General features: G+C 43.5%; 1 protein-coding gene across 2 annotated transcripts in view; it reads left to right on the forward strand.

Moving 5' to 3' along the window:
* The window catches only part of E2F3 (E2F transcription factor 3), a 76203-nt gene extending 65190 nt beyond the window's left edge, over positions 1-11013 (forward strand). The window contains exons 2-7 of one of the 2 annotated variants that reach the window (XM_021696914.2): positions 1065-1176; positions 2401-2620; positions 3906-4064; positions 6883-6997; positions 8324-8459; positions 9583-11013. In XM_021696914.2, coding sequence (XP_021552589.1) covers positions 1065-1176; positions 2401-2620; positions 3906-4064; positions 6883-6997; positions 8324-8459; positions 9583-9845 — 1005 coding nt within the window. In that variant the 3' untranslated portion in view covers positions 9846-11013. The remainder of the gene's footprint in view (positions 1-1064; positions 1177-2400; positions 2621-3905; positions 4065-6882; positions 6998-8323; positions 8460-9582) is intronic. The other variant, XM_021696915.1, reaches the window with a different exon arrangement.
* Positions 11014-15254: the final 4241 nt, after the last annotated feature.

Below are 15254 nucleotides of genomic sequence, written 5' to 3' on the forward strand. Positions count from 1 at the left end.
CCCGGGACTCCGGGATCATGACCTGAGCCGAAGGCAGTCGCTTAACCAACTGAGCCACCCAGGTGCCCCTCTAAGTGAATATTTTTTAAGTAAAATTAAATTAAATGAAAAACTTGGATGAAGGGGCACCTGGGTAGCTCAGTCGGTTAAGCGTCCAACTCTTGATTTCGGCTCAGGTCGTGATCTCAGGGTCCGTGAGATCGAGCCCCGAGTTGGTCTCTGTGCTGGGCGTGGAGCCTCCTTAAGATTCTCTCCCTCTGCCCCTCTCCCCCTCTAAAAAAAAAAAAACTTGGATGAAGACTTCTCATTTGCCAGGTTTGATGACAAAAATGGAGACAGTGATACTAGTTGAAGCCCAAGATTGAGCATTTACAATATTTGTTGTTCTGATGAATGACCATTTGCGGTCTGTGACTAGCTGCGTTGCTGTTTAATCACTCTTTCGTTGAATATAAATATGTAGAGAGTGAGAGTGATTGAATACCTACAGAAAGCCAGGCTCTATGCCAAGCACTAGGTATACAAAGATAAATGGGAAACAGTCCCTGCCTTAAAGGAAATGAGAAACAGATAAGTAAAATAACCCTTCTATCCAATAAGTGTTATCGTGCATGTAAACACACAGTGTTTGGGGGAGCACAAGGGAAGAGGTCCAACCCAGATCAGAGATGAAGGTAGGCGGCGAAGTGTCGCAAGGGAAAAGCGAATGTACGTTCCATGATGCCTGCTGTGGTCTGACTGTCTCACCCCACGCCTGGCACGTATGTCGAATCAGTGAAGGAGTAAACAATGTGGCCCCCGGGCCTGATCCTGCAGGACAGTGGATGGGTCCGTCTGAGCCTAGACGGGTAATCTGTGGCAGGTGAAGAGAGTTTCCTTGCCAGCCCAGCCCCCGGAGCCAGCATCTGACCGGAGGGCATGACAGGGGCCCCGAGTGAGGCAGAGCAGAGGTGCCGGGAGTTGGCATGTGCCCGCAGCATTTGGCAGGGCCGGCCCCCAAACAGCCCCACGGCTTGTGACCGCCCGCGTGGCCAGTGACGACCGATCGTCCTTTCACGTTGCAGGCAAAGCGACGGCTGGAGCTAGGAGAAAGCGGTCATCAGTACCTCTCGGATGGCTTAAAAACCCCCAAGGGCAAAGGAAGAGCCGCCCTGCGGAGTCCAGATAGTCCAAAAAGTAAGGATCCCTTCCATCTCGTATTCTCCCCGGTGTGGGCTTCCCCCCTTTCAAAGCTTGTGGCTGAGGGGGTGCCAAGGTGTGGATAATTGTGGCCGTTGTGTCCTTTTTCATCTCTTTCTGTTCCTAGCCAGAAAATAAACACAGTGTCTGCAGACACCCCACAAAGGGTGTAGAGTCCCTTCGGTGCCTGGATACTGACTCGGGGGGAGGCCTCTTAAAATGTGCGCAGTGTCCTTTTTCACCCGGCGTACAAGCTCTCTGGCACCATTCTGTCATCAAACTTAATTTTAACTTCCCTTAATGGACATTACTTTTGAGACCGGGCTAACTGCGCATAGAACCGTGCCAGAGTCGGTCAGGTCTACACCGGCCTCAATCTCTAGCTCCGCCTAAGGCAGTATCCACATTGACTGAAACCCCTACATTGCAGTTCGTTTTCCTTCCCACCTTTTGTTTCTTTGGGGGGAGAGAGAGAGAGAGAGAGAAAAGTAGGTTGGAAACAGCGAAATAGTCCTTTATGTCTCTGGCATTTAACATAGACACTAAATTAGACTTTGTTCGCCCCTTTTGTGGAGTTTACGGATCAGGCCGTCCACAAACCCTGTGTGATGCACACCCACACGACAGAATAAATACGATATTGAATGAGGACATAACATGTAAGAGGGACGGGGCGAGTCGATGGAAAGACTGTTTAGGTATTCTTCATCCAAATGAAGCATTCCCTGAAAAGCTGTGACTAAGTCACAGACACACACAGACCGTGGAGCCTGCAAAGCGAGTTATGAGGGGTCTGTCTGAGCCCCCGTCATGAAATGCAGGAGAGATTCGCAGCCCCGGCCCCATCGGGTTGGGCTCCCCACGTGCTGGTCCTCGGAGACTGTAGCACGTTTTCATTCATTCAACAGATAACGTTGAGCACCTACGATGTGTGGGATACCTCACTAGACTCAGGGAGGAGGGTGAGGCAAAGTAGAAGCTACTGAGAAATTCACAGCAAAAAGCTTTCATCAAACAGGAATTTGTACTGTCCCTTCCTTTTCTAATAAAGCCACTTCATAGCTTTCTGTAACTTACCGAGAACAACAACAGCGGCTTTGCTTAGACACTAATACTTGGGCTGCAACGGGAAAGAGGGCTTGCCTACCTGCAAAGAAACCCTTCATTTCTTTACCTTTCCCCCTATCCCCCCCACCTGCTCGGCTTTTGTTTTTCTTTAAGCTCCAAAATCTCCCTCAGAAAAAACACGGTATGACACGTCACTTGGTCTGCTCACCAAGAAGTTCATTCAGCTCCTGAGCCAGTCCCCTGACGGGGTCTTGGATTTGAACAAGGCGGCGGAGGTGCTGAAGGTGCAAAAGAGGAGAATCTACGACATCACCAACGTGCTGGAAGGCATCCACCTCATTAAGAAGAAGTCGAAAAACAACGTGCAGTGGATGTGAGTACAAGCCACCACCCCCAGCCCCAGATTTCACGATCACGCCCGCACTCCACTTCCGTGGTCTCCTCCCCGCTGCCCCTTGACTCCTTAGCCCAAAGTTCAAAGTCTCTTTACCCTCTAGATGCTGTCAGAGACGTTTGATTAGCCTCAGGCAAGGAGATCCCGGGATTTCGGCGGAGGGGGGGCCTGCAGATGTCAAGTAGGATGCCATTCATCTGCAGCCGTGAAGCCGTGTGTGTGATCTAAAGGATGCGGGCACGTGTCTTCGGCTTGTCTCTAACAGGGCTTTGGAAATGAACTCCGGCTGTGTATGAACACATCCATGTAGGTGCCCCATCACCACGTATCTTCATCCGTGGCTCTGACGGCAGGTCAGCTCGCTTTCTGGGTAAATGGAGGCGAGACTTAGAGACCTCAGTTCCTCATGGAAGGCAGGGATGATAACACATGTCACCCGTCCACCCACACGTGTGATTCAGTGTGTGGTTAATCTCGTTTGTGAATTACGGACGGAGCATCCCAACAGCCAGTATTTTAGAAGGGACGATGAAAGTGTTGTGGGAAGGAACAAGTGTGTTACAGGGTGGCTCTGAAAACAGACTCCCTCAAACATGAGATGAGTGCGGGTAACTTTTGGTACTTTGGGGGAATTTTGTGACAATTCAGGGACCCATTTAGGCCTGTGGTTTCGAGAAACCTGTTGGGTATTGTTCTTTGTTCTTGCACACAGCACACACATCTGTTCCCTTAAACTTTTCCTTTTCGGTGGTTGGTAGAAGACCCTCAGAAACTGCCTAGGTCTTTTGTGCCTCCCGAATGATATTTCGTTGAATTTTGAACCACTCCTCATCTTTTCTTTCACATTTTTCTATCTTTCCATGTCTCTCTATCCTTTTTTATTCCCCCTCTTTCTTTCTCTTTCCTCCCGGGAGGCATGTGACAGGCAGGAACTCCTCCTTTCGCCCTTTGAATTTGAGCCTTCTGAAAAAACAGCCCTCCTCTGGAGGAAAGAAACCTGAAAATAACAGTGTAGGAGTTTTTTCGGGGTTCCCCCCCACACACTTAAATTTCTGTGGTGTGAAAGGTGAAGGACCGTGTGGACAAAAAATATATACAAATATATAAATGTTCTGATTTTAACACTTGGCTAACAAGCAGTGTGACCTCCTGTGTCAAGAGGGGACATGTTACTCAGAAGGACCATTTCTCACTGCCCCTCCCTTGCACCCTCGCCCCCTTGGCCCCCCAGGCAGCCACGAAGAGTCTGTGTTTGGGTTTCTAGGGGCTGCAGTCTGTCTGAGGATGGGGGCATGCTGGCCCAGTGTCAAGGCCTGTCCAAGGAAGTGACCGAGCTCAGCCAGGAGGAGAAGAAATTAGATGAACTGATCCAAAGCTGCACCCTGGACCTCAAACTGCTAACCGAAGATTCAGAGAATCAAAGATATCCTTTGTGCACCTGTTCCTTGGGGGTTAGTGCCTTCTAGAACACACCCAGCGTTCACACGCTGACGCTTACACACAGGTAGAATTTTACTCGGGTTAATGCGTGTCATTCAGGTGTGGTTGGGGACATGCGGATACACTCAGTGCGTAAGGAAGCACTATTCTAAGATAGGTAAGGTGTCAGCGTTAATATTCATGACATCATCCAGCAGCTCCCTCTCTATCTCCCCAGATTTTTGGTGGGCGTTCGCTGTCACTGTTGGGGTTCTCACATTCTATTTTCTTTTCATCGGATATTGGAGCAATTGGAATTTGTTGAATCTGTCTGAGCTATAGCTGAAGGAATGAAGAGTCTAGAAAAATCATTCTGTAACCTCTACCGTGCGTTATTGCTGATGCACAACACCAGAAACTGATTTCCGAAGCACCCCCCTCCCCCCCGCCCCCCACCCGGCCCAGGCCTGAGACATCTCAGTCTATCCATTCATTTACAGACATTGGTCCTTGGAAATAAAAATTTTTAAAAGCCAGTTCTTGTCAACTGGCTGACAATCTTTTGGCCATCACAGGAAAACTCACTGTTCATCATCTCACTCCCAAAAAAAAGGGAGAAAGAGGACTTCATTGTGTTGACAAGAAGATCTTGCAATGTTCTCAGTTACGTGTAGAAGACAAAGCCAGTATTTTAAGACATCCCATCTCTAATTTGTGTTCCCCACTTCTGATTGTTCCACATTACCTTTTATGTCTGATAGACTTTCCCTTGGAGGGTATGGGGACATTCATTTCCCAATTCAGGCAGTTTTTTGAAACTGCGATTTCTCATTTTCTATTGACCACAGGATTGATCTTGTCCGCTGATGGTTAGTGAGGTGGAGAAGAGGTGTGGTGATTTGAACCCCCAGTGACAGCCAGAGTGGGTTTACAGGGGAAGAAACAAGAATAGCTCTAGTCGGACTGTTTCATTCACTCTTTAGCTGGGAGCCCCATGGAGGACGATTGGCAGCTCTCTGGAACGTGCAGCTTACAGCAGAGTCACTGACATTAGCATTCTCTGGGACCTTTGTTGCAGAAACTGGAAGCTTCCTTGCGGGGAGCTGCTAACCCAAAAAAGCAAATTCAGGAGGGAGCCACGGTGGAAGTACTTTAAAGTTTGGAAGATTAGAAAATGTGTTTGCACAATTTTTTTCAATTCGCCATTCACTTCCGAATGTGGTACAGCTTGTTCACAAATGTGTTGAAATTTTCCTTCCTGCAGCACGTTGAGTAACTGTAGATGAGTTTTTATTTTAATAAGTTCTTGTCACGTAGCTTTTTGACAGTGGGCTGTGGGGTAAGTACCTGGTTATCACTTTCCCCGTGTTCTCAGTAAAAACTTGTCAGAACTGTCAAGTCTCGTATGAAGGCATCAGTTGGCTTCCTTGATGCGATACATGGTGACCTAAGACCCGGACTCTTGCATGAGCTGTCCTGTCAAGCTCAGCACTGAATTAGCTCTTGTCTCAACCATTAAGATGTCAAGAAGATAGTCTGCGGTAGATGCCCCTAAAAGTATATACATATTTGGGGTGGATGTACTTTGTTTTCTGCACAGTAGGTTCATAGCTTCCTTCAATTTCTAATTAAAAACCAGTGTTCTAAGAGACATCATTTCCTCCTGACTCTCTAAACCCTATTTCTGTATTAAACATGTTAGATCACAGACTCTATTTGCTAATATTATATTACCTTCAGAAAGGCCTTCATTGAGTCAGGTGATTTGCTGTTTTAGCCTAGGCATTTTTTGTGGGCTAACATAAAAAACGCAACAGGCTAAAGACATTGTACATTAATTATGTTACCCCATGTCCCTTATAGAAGAGAGCTACGTGACTCTTAGAGCTATGTGAGCTCTTTTAGTGCCAAGTAAAAACTCGTCTCTCCAGGCAAGCTTGCATGAATACTTTTTATCATGTAATAAGTACCATATTCTTTCATGATATCCTCTTAGATTCAGCTGCCAGGGCACTTAAAAGAATTGCTCAGTCCTCAGAAGTCATGACCAAGGGTACTGAAATACTCTTTCACTCTTTTCCCGCTACAGTGTTTCTCAAATTGATTCAGGTTGCAGAGCACTTGGAAGCTGCGTTCCCTCCTTGTGAACACTGAGATATTGATAGTCAGTAATATCATACAAAGGATAATTTTTCTAACAGAGAAATAATGACTCTCTTATCAGTAGGCAGTATACAATCACAACCAGCCCAGGTGCCCTTAAGAAAACCAGCTGTCTGCCTGACTCATCTTCTGAGTTAGTTCTTCCACCAATATATCTGTTTGCTACTCACACGTTCATGTGCGCGTCTACTGACATTTGCTAATGGTCAAGCAGCAGATAGAAGTTACTGGAGTTCCAAAAAATATATGAGCAATAGAGCTTACATTTTTTTTTCTTCTGTAAATTGGGGTCTGCCATTATTCAATTTGAGTGACAGAACACTTGACCAAAGTTCACAGAATGTCCATGCTCCAGAGGAACTGGGCTAGAACCTGACCAAACTGGGTTTTGGTTTTCTTTTGATAGTTTAACTATTCTGTTTCTGTGTTTAACATTTTAAATTGCCATGGACTTTTTTAGAAATGGGTAGGAGAATGCCGTGCATTTGTCTTATTGTTTAGAATATCAACCAGAAAAGAAGATTCATGAGAGATCCCATATATTTAAAGATCGAGACAGAGAGACCAGTATATTCTTACAAGTCATAAAATACTTGAAAATTTTTCCATGCATCTGTTCTGTCAATCTTCTAATGGTTACATTCCTTAACACTCACTACGTTAGCTTACGTTACATATCAAGATATTCGAAAAATTAGTGGCCTTAAAGACCAAACTGTTATAGTTGTCAAAGCCCCTCCAGAAACAAGACTTGAAGTGCCTGACCCAATAGAGGTAAGGAGATAATGTCTTTGTTCACCTGCAGAGATCTTTTTGGAATGCCTGAAGTTAAAAAATCATTGACGTGTGGTCGAAGCATGTATCCTCCTTAACACTCAATGGTTCTTTCCCATCCATTTTACTTAACCTGAACTTCAAAAACATTTCAACAGTTCAATACGTATTGAGTGTCCCAAAAGTCTAATTTTAACATCATGGGGCATTGAACTCAGGGTATGGTGCCCTGTCCCTCTGATACTTTTTCTTGCTCATAATTTGGTATCTGGCGGTTCTGATTGATCTGAACCGTTGGGGAGTTTTATGTTGATTGCCCTAGATATGATCCCCACTAGGAATAGAGACATAAATGTTTTAGAGTATCTCCCTAACTTTAAAAAAAAAAAAGAAAGTATCTCCCTAACTTATCTTAGCACACTTTAAGAATTTATCTTTTAGAACATGTTTACTTTTAAGAAATCACATACGACTTTGGCTGAATTGGTAGACTAGAATATTATAAGAAAGGAGGGCACATATTTTCGTGATTGGTTTCCGACAATCTTTGCAAATATAGGCCTGGACCATAACTATAAGATAAAGAAATGTAGCAAAAAGGAAATGCATAGGAAATAAAAAGTGAGATTTGCAAGCTCCCATCTAGGGTAGAGTTCTCACCTAAATTATAATAATAGCTCTATGACCCAGATGAAGAAGAATTTTAGATGTTAGTGTGCTGCATTCTCTTACTAAACTCTGCTCCTAGCACTTAAGAATACTATTCATCCAGTGGTTATTAAAGTTCACATAAAAATGCCCCACCATAAAGGGATAGCAACATGGAAATACTGTATTTAGAACACTTAAAGGACCTTTTCATAGTTTGCATAGAAGGAATATATTTAAAGAACACAGACCCCTCCTCTCGGGCAGGGGTCAGCAAACTTTTTCTTTAAAGGACCAGAGAGTAAATATTTTTGGTTTTGTGAGCCATAAGTCTCTGTTAGGACTACTCAACTACACAACGTTGCCATTAGAGCGTGAGAAGAAAAAAAAAAAAAAACAGCCAGAGGCAATCTGTAAACAGTGGGAATGGGCATGATTCTATGCCAATAAAACTTTATTTACAAAGCCAGTTGATGGACTGGATTTGGCCCTTGAGCTACTGTTTGCTGGCCCCTCCTCTAGAGGATGACAGTCATCTGTTGATGGGGGGTGGGGGGGGGGGCGGCTACCAGTGAAGAAGCAAAATGAACAATGAAAATTACCCTTCCCATTTCTAGATGAAAATTACTATAGCTCTCATTTCTCAGTTTGAACTTTTCTCGCCTCTTCTGTTGATAGAGCCTACAAATACATTTGGCAAGTACCCAAGGGCCCATTGAGGTTTATTTGTGTCCAGAAGAGACAGAAACACACAGTCCAATGAAAACAAACAACCAAGACCACAATGGGAATATCCCGAAACCCCCTTCCAAAGGTAAAAATTCCACTTTTGTTATTTGGAAACTATATTAAAAATGAAGGTGACCAGAAGGATCCATTGTGGGAACCACATGCCTAGGCAAGAAACAAAAACTTCTGTTATTAAACGTTATTAAGGTAACTTTTTTTTTTTAAGGCATTCTGACTAGTTACAGAATAAAATCATGATTTTGAGCCAATGACTTCTCCGCCCACGAATGGAGTCCCTCAGGCTTTTGCTATGGGCAGAAACCGCTTCCCTTAAAATGTTTTGAAAGCCAGCTGAGATGCGGAGTGAAACTGTGAGCTCTCTGGGTGAATCATCAGCTCCACTTGGCCACACACCTTCTCATGATGCTGCAGAGATCATGCTAGCGAAAGGGAGCAAGTTTGGAGCAAAGAGCCTCTTGTCAAAGAAGTTTTAACTTAATTTCTGCTCCCTTCCCCAACCCCCCAGGGTGATGGGGAAAAGATATGGGAGGAAAAGCCCACGAATATCTAAGTTCTTCCCCCTTTTTTCGGTTTCAGACTGGGGATATGTATTTAATCTTTCCCCCTACTGTCTCCCAATATAGCAGCAAGAATTAGAGCGATTTAGGTGACTCAGGTCTGATTTGTAATACTGAGCATTTATAATCGCCACAGCACCTCAGATGGGAAAACGAAAGATCACTTTTTTCACCATAGACATTCAAAGCGGACATGTCTTATTACGTGCGTTTTTAAGAAGTATCTTTAAAAAGTTGTTCAAAAAAGACTAAGTTAAAATCAGTGAGTCCCTACGAGGAAGCCACCTTTTTAGTATGTGTTTTGTTTTGTTTTCCTTAAATATTGACTAGCTGATAGCAGAGAGAAGTGTTTGAATTTGTTAGGCTCTAATCTTTGAAACGATTTGTATTCTTGTTTGCTAACAGTAGGCATCTCAAAAGTTGAGGGAGTTAGACCAGAACAGAGAAAAGCTACCAGTCACGGTGAACAGTTAGCACAAGACGGGCTGGATCGTAGTGGCATCTGATCGTCCTTAGCACAGGGTACATGCTTTTATAACAGCAGCGTGCATAGTCTTCCAGCAAGTTGATTTGATTTTTCTCCTAACTTACTTTTCGGTTTCCTCCAATTTTTTTTTTTTCCCCTTTCAGACTTGGCTTCAACCAACTCAGGACATAGCGATTGTTCGATTTCTATGGCAAACCTTTCTCCTTTGGCCTCCCCAGCGAACCTCTTACAGCAGACTGAGGACCAAATTCCTTCCAACCTAGAAGGACCATTTGTGAACTTACTGCCTCCCCTGCTCCAAGAAGACTATCTCCTAAGTCTTGGGGAGGAAGAAGGCATCAGCGATCTCTTTGATGCTTATGATTTGGAAAAGCTCCCGCTGGTGGAAGACTTCATGTGTAGTTGATTACACTTTGTGTGACCTCCCCTTATAAACCAATATTTTTTTATTATGGAACCAGAACATCTGTCATGCAGTGTTGTCCCTTCCTACCTTCTTCCTCCGAGATAGTATCATGAAGTAAACTACAAACTTCAGAACAAAGCTGACATTTTAATGAATTAAAAAAAAAAAAAATTTTTTTTTTTTGGTCTAAACGCACAGTCGCAGGCTCCCTTGGGAAAGCCCTGCTATGCCCCAGGTTCCAAAATCTCCTGGATGAGTCAGCAAGTGAGAAAATGTGCAATCAGGTGTCTCTCACCCATATTTTTCTTCCCTCCCTCCCGGATTGGCTTGCTGTGCCTGACGGATGGGCTGTAGAATGGGGTCTGGCCACCTGGCCCACTCGAAAACAGCAATCTTCCTTAATAGCATTTCAAGCCGTGCCTTCTCCGCGGAATGCATGTCTTTGGGGTCTGCTCATATGGATGGAACAGCAGGAACTGTAAACTTGAAGTCATGCAAAAGTATGAAATGGATTTCTTCAGCTCTTCTTAGGAATATTTAAATTACTGTCATAATTCAGTGTAAGCTACAGACCTTGTGTGCCGCTAGGAGGTCAAGAGAACCTGCACAGCCTTTCGGATGAAGAACCTGTTTTCCAATATTTGTTGCAGATACAGAAGAACGGTAGATCTGCCACTCGAAGCTGTTGTGGATTTTCCTGTCTCCATTAACCACTCCCACTCCCTTGCCCCCAATGTATTTGTAAGTTTAAAGTTGATTTGTAGCAAATGCTTACTTAGGAGTTTTCTGTGGATTGTTTTTGCCTTTTTTTTTTTAAGCTGCCATTTAAGCATTCCTGTGGCACCCAGCACCATTTCAATTTAATTGTTTACTTTGAAACGGTTTTTGCTAGTTCACATTATTTAAGCAGAGGTAGAGGACCGCTACTGATCAGAGCATCTAAACGTGTGTGATCTAAGGTTTAACAGCCTCTGCAAGAAGCATTGCCCCATCTTGCTTCCTTTCCCAGGGCGGGGAGCTTGGAGCGAGTCAGTCCTGGGGCTCGCTCACTCGCTCGCTCGTAGACACGGGTGGCGCATTTGAGAAGAGAACCAGGTCAGATGACATAGCAGTCCCAAGGAGCAGCAGGTGTGGATCCCTCCGTCCTTGGGCTTCCTGGCCCTAGGACTGGGGCAAGGGCTCTCTTACTCTGCACTCAGGGAGACCACTTCTCAGGATGGGGGTCAGATGGAGAGGCCTCTGGGGACAAAGACATCCCCACTGTGTCAGTGGCATTTACTTAAAAGCTGGTGAGAACAGGGCGTTCCCCCCTGCATCGGGGGCTGCCATCATCCTGGCCCAGAACCCATTCCCCTTCCTCTATGAAGGAGTAAGTTGGACCAAGGGAAGTCGTTACGTGGAAGAAGTGATAGAATGCCAGGGCGTGTCCCACTTTACTCTTCAGGAATGGTGTCCCCCAGCTGGAGGCTTCGTGTCAGCTGCAAGTCCTAGCAGTTAGGTCCAAGAATGGCTTTCCCATTGGCCCCGGGGAGAGGTACCCTTCTCCCGTTGGGCATGTGGCACAGTACCTCAGGTCCATTGCTTGGATCCTGAAGACGGCGGGAATGAGGGAGTCCGGTTAAAAAAACAAACAAACAAACAAACCTCCAAACAAAACAGTTAAATTGAAATGCTATGTGCCTGACACAGTAGCACTCGATTTGTGTGTTTAATGGAATCGAAAATATCCCTTAGGAAAAACACAAAACGAAAGCAAACCAAACCACGAGAGCCCCAGCCAGTTGATTCGAGGTAGACTTCCACAATATGCAAAGTGGTGGTAGGGTCAAAACCAATGATACCAGCACTTTAAACTATTTGTGTGGGTGTGCGTGGGTGTGTGTTTGGGAAGGGAAACAAAGGTGCGCATTATCCTCCTTTTTCTTCTTCGGCCTCCGTCCCCAGCCTCCTCCCTCACACACGCTGGCTTTGGTACAAACAGCAGTGTGGTCTGTGATGAAGCACTGGGGTGGGGGAGGGAGGGGGGAGCTTTGTGTCAAGTGCCTACTGGAAATGCACTGTGGGGTTTTTTCCTGTACGGGAAACCATTTATGCCAAGCTTTTGCCCATTTCCCATATCTATCTCATCTGGTTGGCTGCCTCTGTTTCCGGCTTTGTCGTGATTCTCTTTATCAGCTGCACAAAGCTGATTTTGTTTCCAAAGTCTAAAGACTGAGCTCTCACCTGGCTAGGTGGTTGTGTGTTCTGTTGGCTTTCTCCTTAAGCCTTTTCATAATGTAATGATGCCGTATTTATTGTTTTGAAAATGAAAGGAATACTAATAAGTCTTAAAAGTTCCTTCATGCATAAGATTTTTCCAGTTAGTGGGCTGAGCTTGGTGTCCCTGAGTTAGCTGTCCATGCTGTGTTCTGCTTGCATCGCCCATTTTTTCTTTCTGACATAGTATCTGGCACACAAAGTGGGTTAATACTACAGTATTTGTGTAACTTTACGTACTAAGTATGCAGGTTTTCTGGTACCATTGAGTTGCTGCTATTAATGCTCACACATGAAATGGCTAAAAGTTACAAGTGTGCGAATTATGACTGCGTGAGCCTTACAAAATAAAAAGTGTATAAAGGGCAACACATGAGCTGTCAAACAGTGTTAGGTGTGTGTTCATATGTACAGATCCGTGCATAGCGATCGTTTTATTTAAGTTGATTGTAGTCTCCTCCACACTTTCATTATCTAGCGATTTTGTACAAGGAAAAAAAATAGCAATTAATTTGTAAACACTGCCAGAATATTTTCTAGCTGGTTTGTAATTTTTTAAGAGTGTTCTATTTTGTTTCTGTTTTTTGTTGTTGTTGTTGTTGTGGTTCTTATTTCCGTTTTTGTTGTTTTTAAGTGTAGATCTGTAAATAAAACCGCAGTATTTAAAGCTTTAGCTTTCAGGAAAAAAAGAAAGTAAGAACTCAGACGCGTGCATGACAGCTTGTGTGTGAGAGGGGGGATTTGAAGGAACATGGCTTGCAGAGTGAGTCAGGTGGCAATTGTCAGATTGTGGGAATTTCTTTTCCTACGGGGTACGTGATTTTTGTCAAAAGGAAGTATTTCTCCCAAAATTGGGAGTAGGCAAACTACTAATCGGTTTAGCTTTGTGTTGTATGCTAGTTTAAAAAAAGAAAATATGTAATATAATGTAAAAAAAAAAAAAGCTTTTATGATGGATTTTGTAAATAGATTTGTTACAGGGTAACCTGTTCTCTAGCTGTGATCTTACCACTTCAAATGGGTGTAATTTGAATAAATTTTGTATGGTAAAGGATCAATAAAATGATTTTTTTTAAGAGTTCAGACTTGTAAACGGCTTTCCTTAATAGTATCTTACATTCCTGTATTAACTTCATTCTTAAAGACGTGCTCTAACGTGGGGAAAGGTGGCCCCAAAGCTGAAGAACATCACATGCCCTGCCCTTCATGTGGGACTTGAGGAACCCTGGACAGATACTTGTCTAACACCTGTGGTTGTACTCGGCACTCTGAGAAGCAGAAGAATTTGCCACGCCTCTGACCAGCGGCGAAAACCACTTTCAGATACAGAAGGATTTTTACACCACGTGGCAAGTCCAGTTTTATTTTTCATAACGAGTTATGAAGCCAAAAAAATTTAATTCTCACGATGGGTAATTACCTCCCTTGTCCTGGATTCCATGTTTCTTGTAATGCCACCTCTGAGCAGGTTAGGATTTTTGAATCACCATCTCATACTCTTAACTCTGAGCTCATCATCTAAAATTCCAATACATTATGTATTGTACATATACACACAATCATTCAATACACAAGGGTATAAAGTACGAAAACAAAGCCATCCCTCGTCCCCCCAACCTATTCACCCCAAAGAAAACCACTATCCTCATTTTTCTTATGTGTCTACTTCCAGTCCAGTTTTTTCCAGGCATATTAAATATGTGTGTGCATGTGCATGTGTATTTTAACATAAATTGTACCATGTAGACTCATCTGCAGCTCTTTTTCTTTCTCACTGTAGGTTTGGACATCTTTCCGTATTTGTACTTAACCATGTTCACTCTCTTCAAAGGCTGCATAGCATTCCAGTGATTAAAAACTTATTTAATAATTTATTTTACCTAGGTAATTTTTTTAAAGATTTTATTTATTTACTTGAGAGAGAAAGAGCCCAAGTAGGGGCGGGGGGAGGGACTCCCTTCTGAGCAGGAAGCCCAATGCGGGACTCGATCCCAGGACCCTGAGATCACGACCTGAGCCAAAGGCAGATGCTTAACCAACTTAGCCACCCAGGCACTCCTAGGTAATTTTCTATTTGAGAGATTATTGTTCGTTTTGCTATAAAAAATAATATATAAGCTTTATTGAATGCTTATATTATGCCAGATACTATTTCTTTTTAATGTGATAAAATACCAATAACATTAAATTTACCATTAGTGACATTCAGTACATTTACAATCTTGGCAATGACCACCACTATCTAGTTCCAGAACATTTTCATCATCCCAAAAGGAAACCCCATACCCATTACCAAACCCCATACCCCTTCTCCCAACTCCCAGCAACTGTTAATCTGCTTTCTGGATTGGCCTGTTCTGGATATTTCCTATAAATGGAATCATACAATAAATGACCTTTGGTATCTGCCTTTTTTCACTTAGGTCCTCAAGGTTCATCCGTCTTCAAGCATGTTATCAGTACTTCCTTCTTTTTTTACGCTTGAATAATGCCCCACAGTGTGGATAGACCACATTTTGTTTATCCATTCATCAGTTAATGGACATTTGGGTTGTTTCTACCTTTTGGCTATTGGAATGCCAGGTACCATTTTAAGTGCTTTATGTGAGTGCTCTATGTTTTCTTGAAGCATACATCACTAGCTAATATATGTAGCTGTCATTTCTCTACTTCTAGAATGTAAGCTCAGTGAGGAGAGGTACTTCATGGGGCTTGAACTCACAAACCTGAGATCAAGACCTGAGTTGAAATCAAGAGTCAGATGCTTAATCGACTGAGCCACCCAGGCAACCCTAAATATTGTTTTAGAGATGGGTTGTACTTGAGAAAATTTAGAAGTCAGTCTCAGCAATATTAAGAGAGAGAAAATAATAGAAAAGCTCATTGTACTCACCCATTGAGTGCCCATTAAGAGAAATCATTCATTAATTCATTTAGTCACTGAAGGATACAGCAATTACTATATGCCAGGCACTGTTGTAGTTTCTGGAGTCCAAACAGAAAAGGGCACAGTTCCTATCACCAAGAGGAAGCTTATAGTCTAGTTGGGGGAGAAACAAGTTTTAGCTGGAAGTAAATACTGAGGGCCAGATCTTAAATAAGCAATTTTTCTTTCTGAAGCCATATTTGAAAGACTTGGAAGGACAGATGATT

The sequence above is a fragment of the Neomonachus schauinslandi genome, chromosome 8 (assembly GCF_002201575.2).
Source record: "Neomonachus schauinslandi chromosome 8, ASM220157v2, whole genome shotgun sequence".
NCBI classification, from domain to species: Eukaryota; Metazoa; Chordata; class Mammalia; order Carnivora; family Phocidae; genus Neomonachus; species Neomonachus schauinslandi.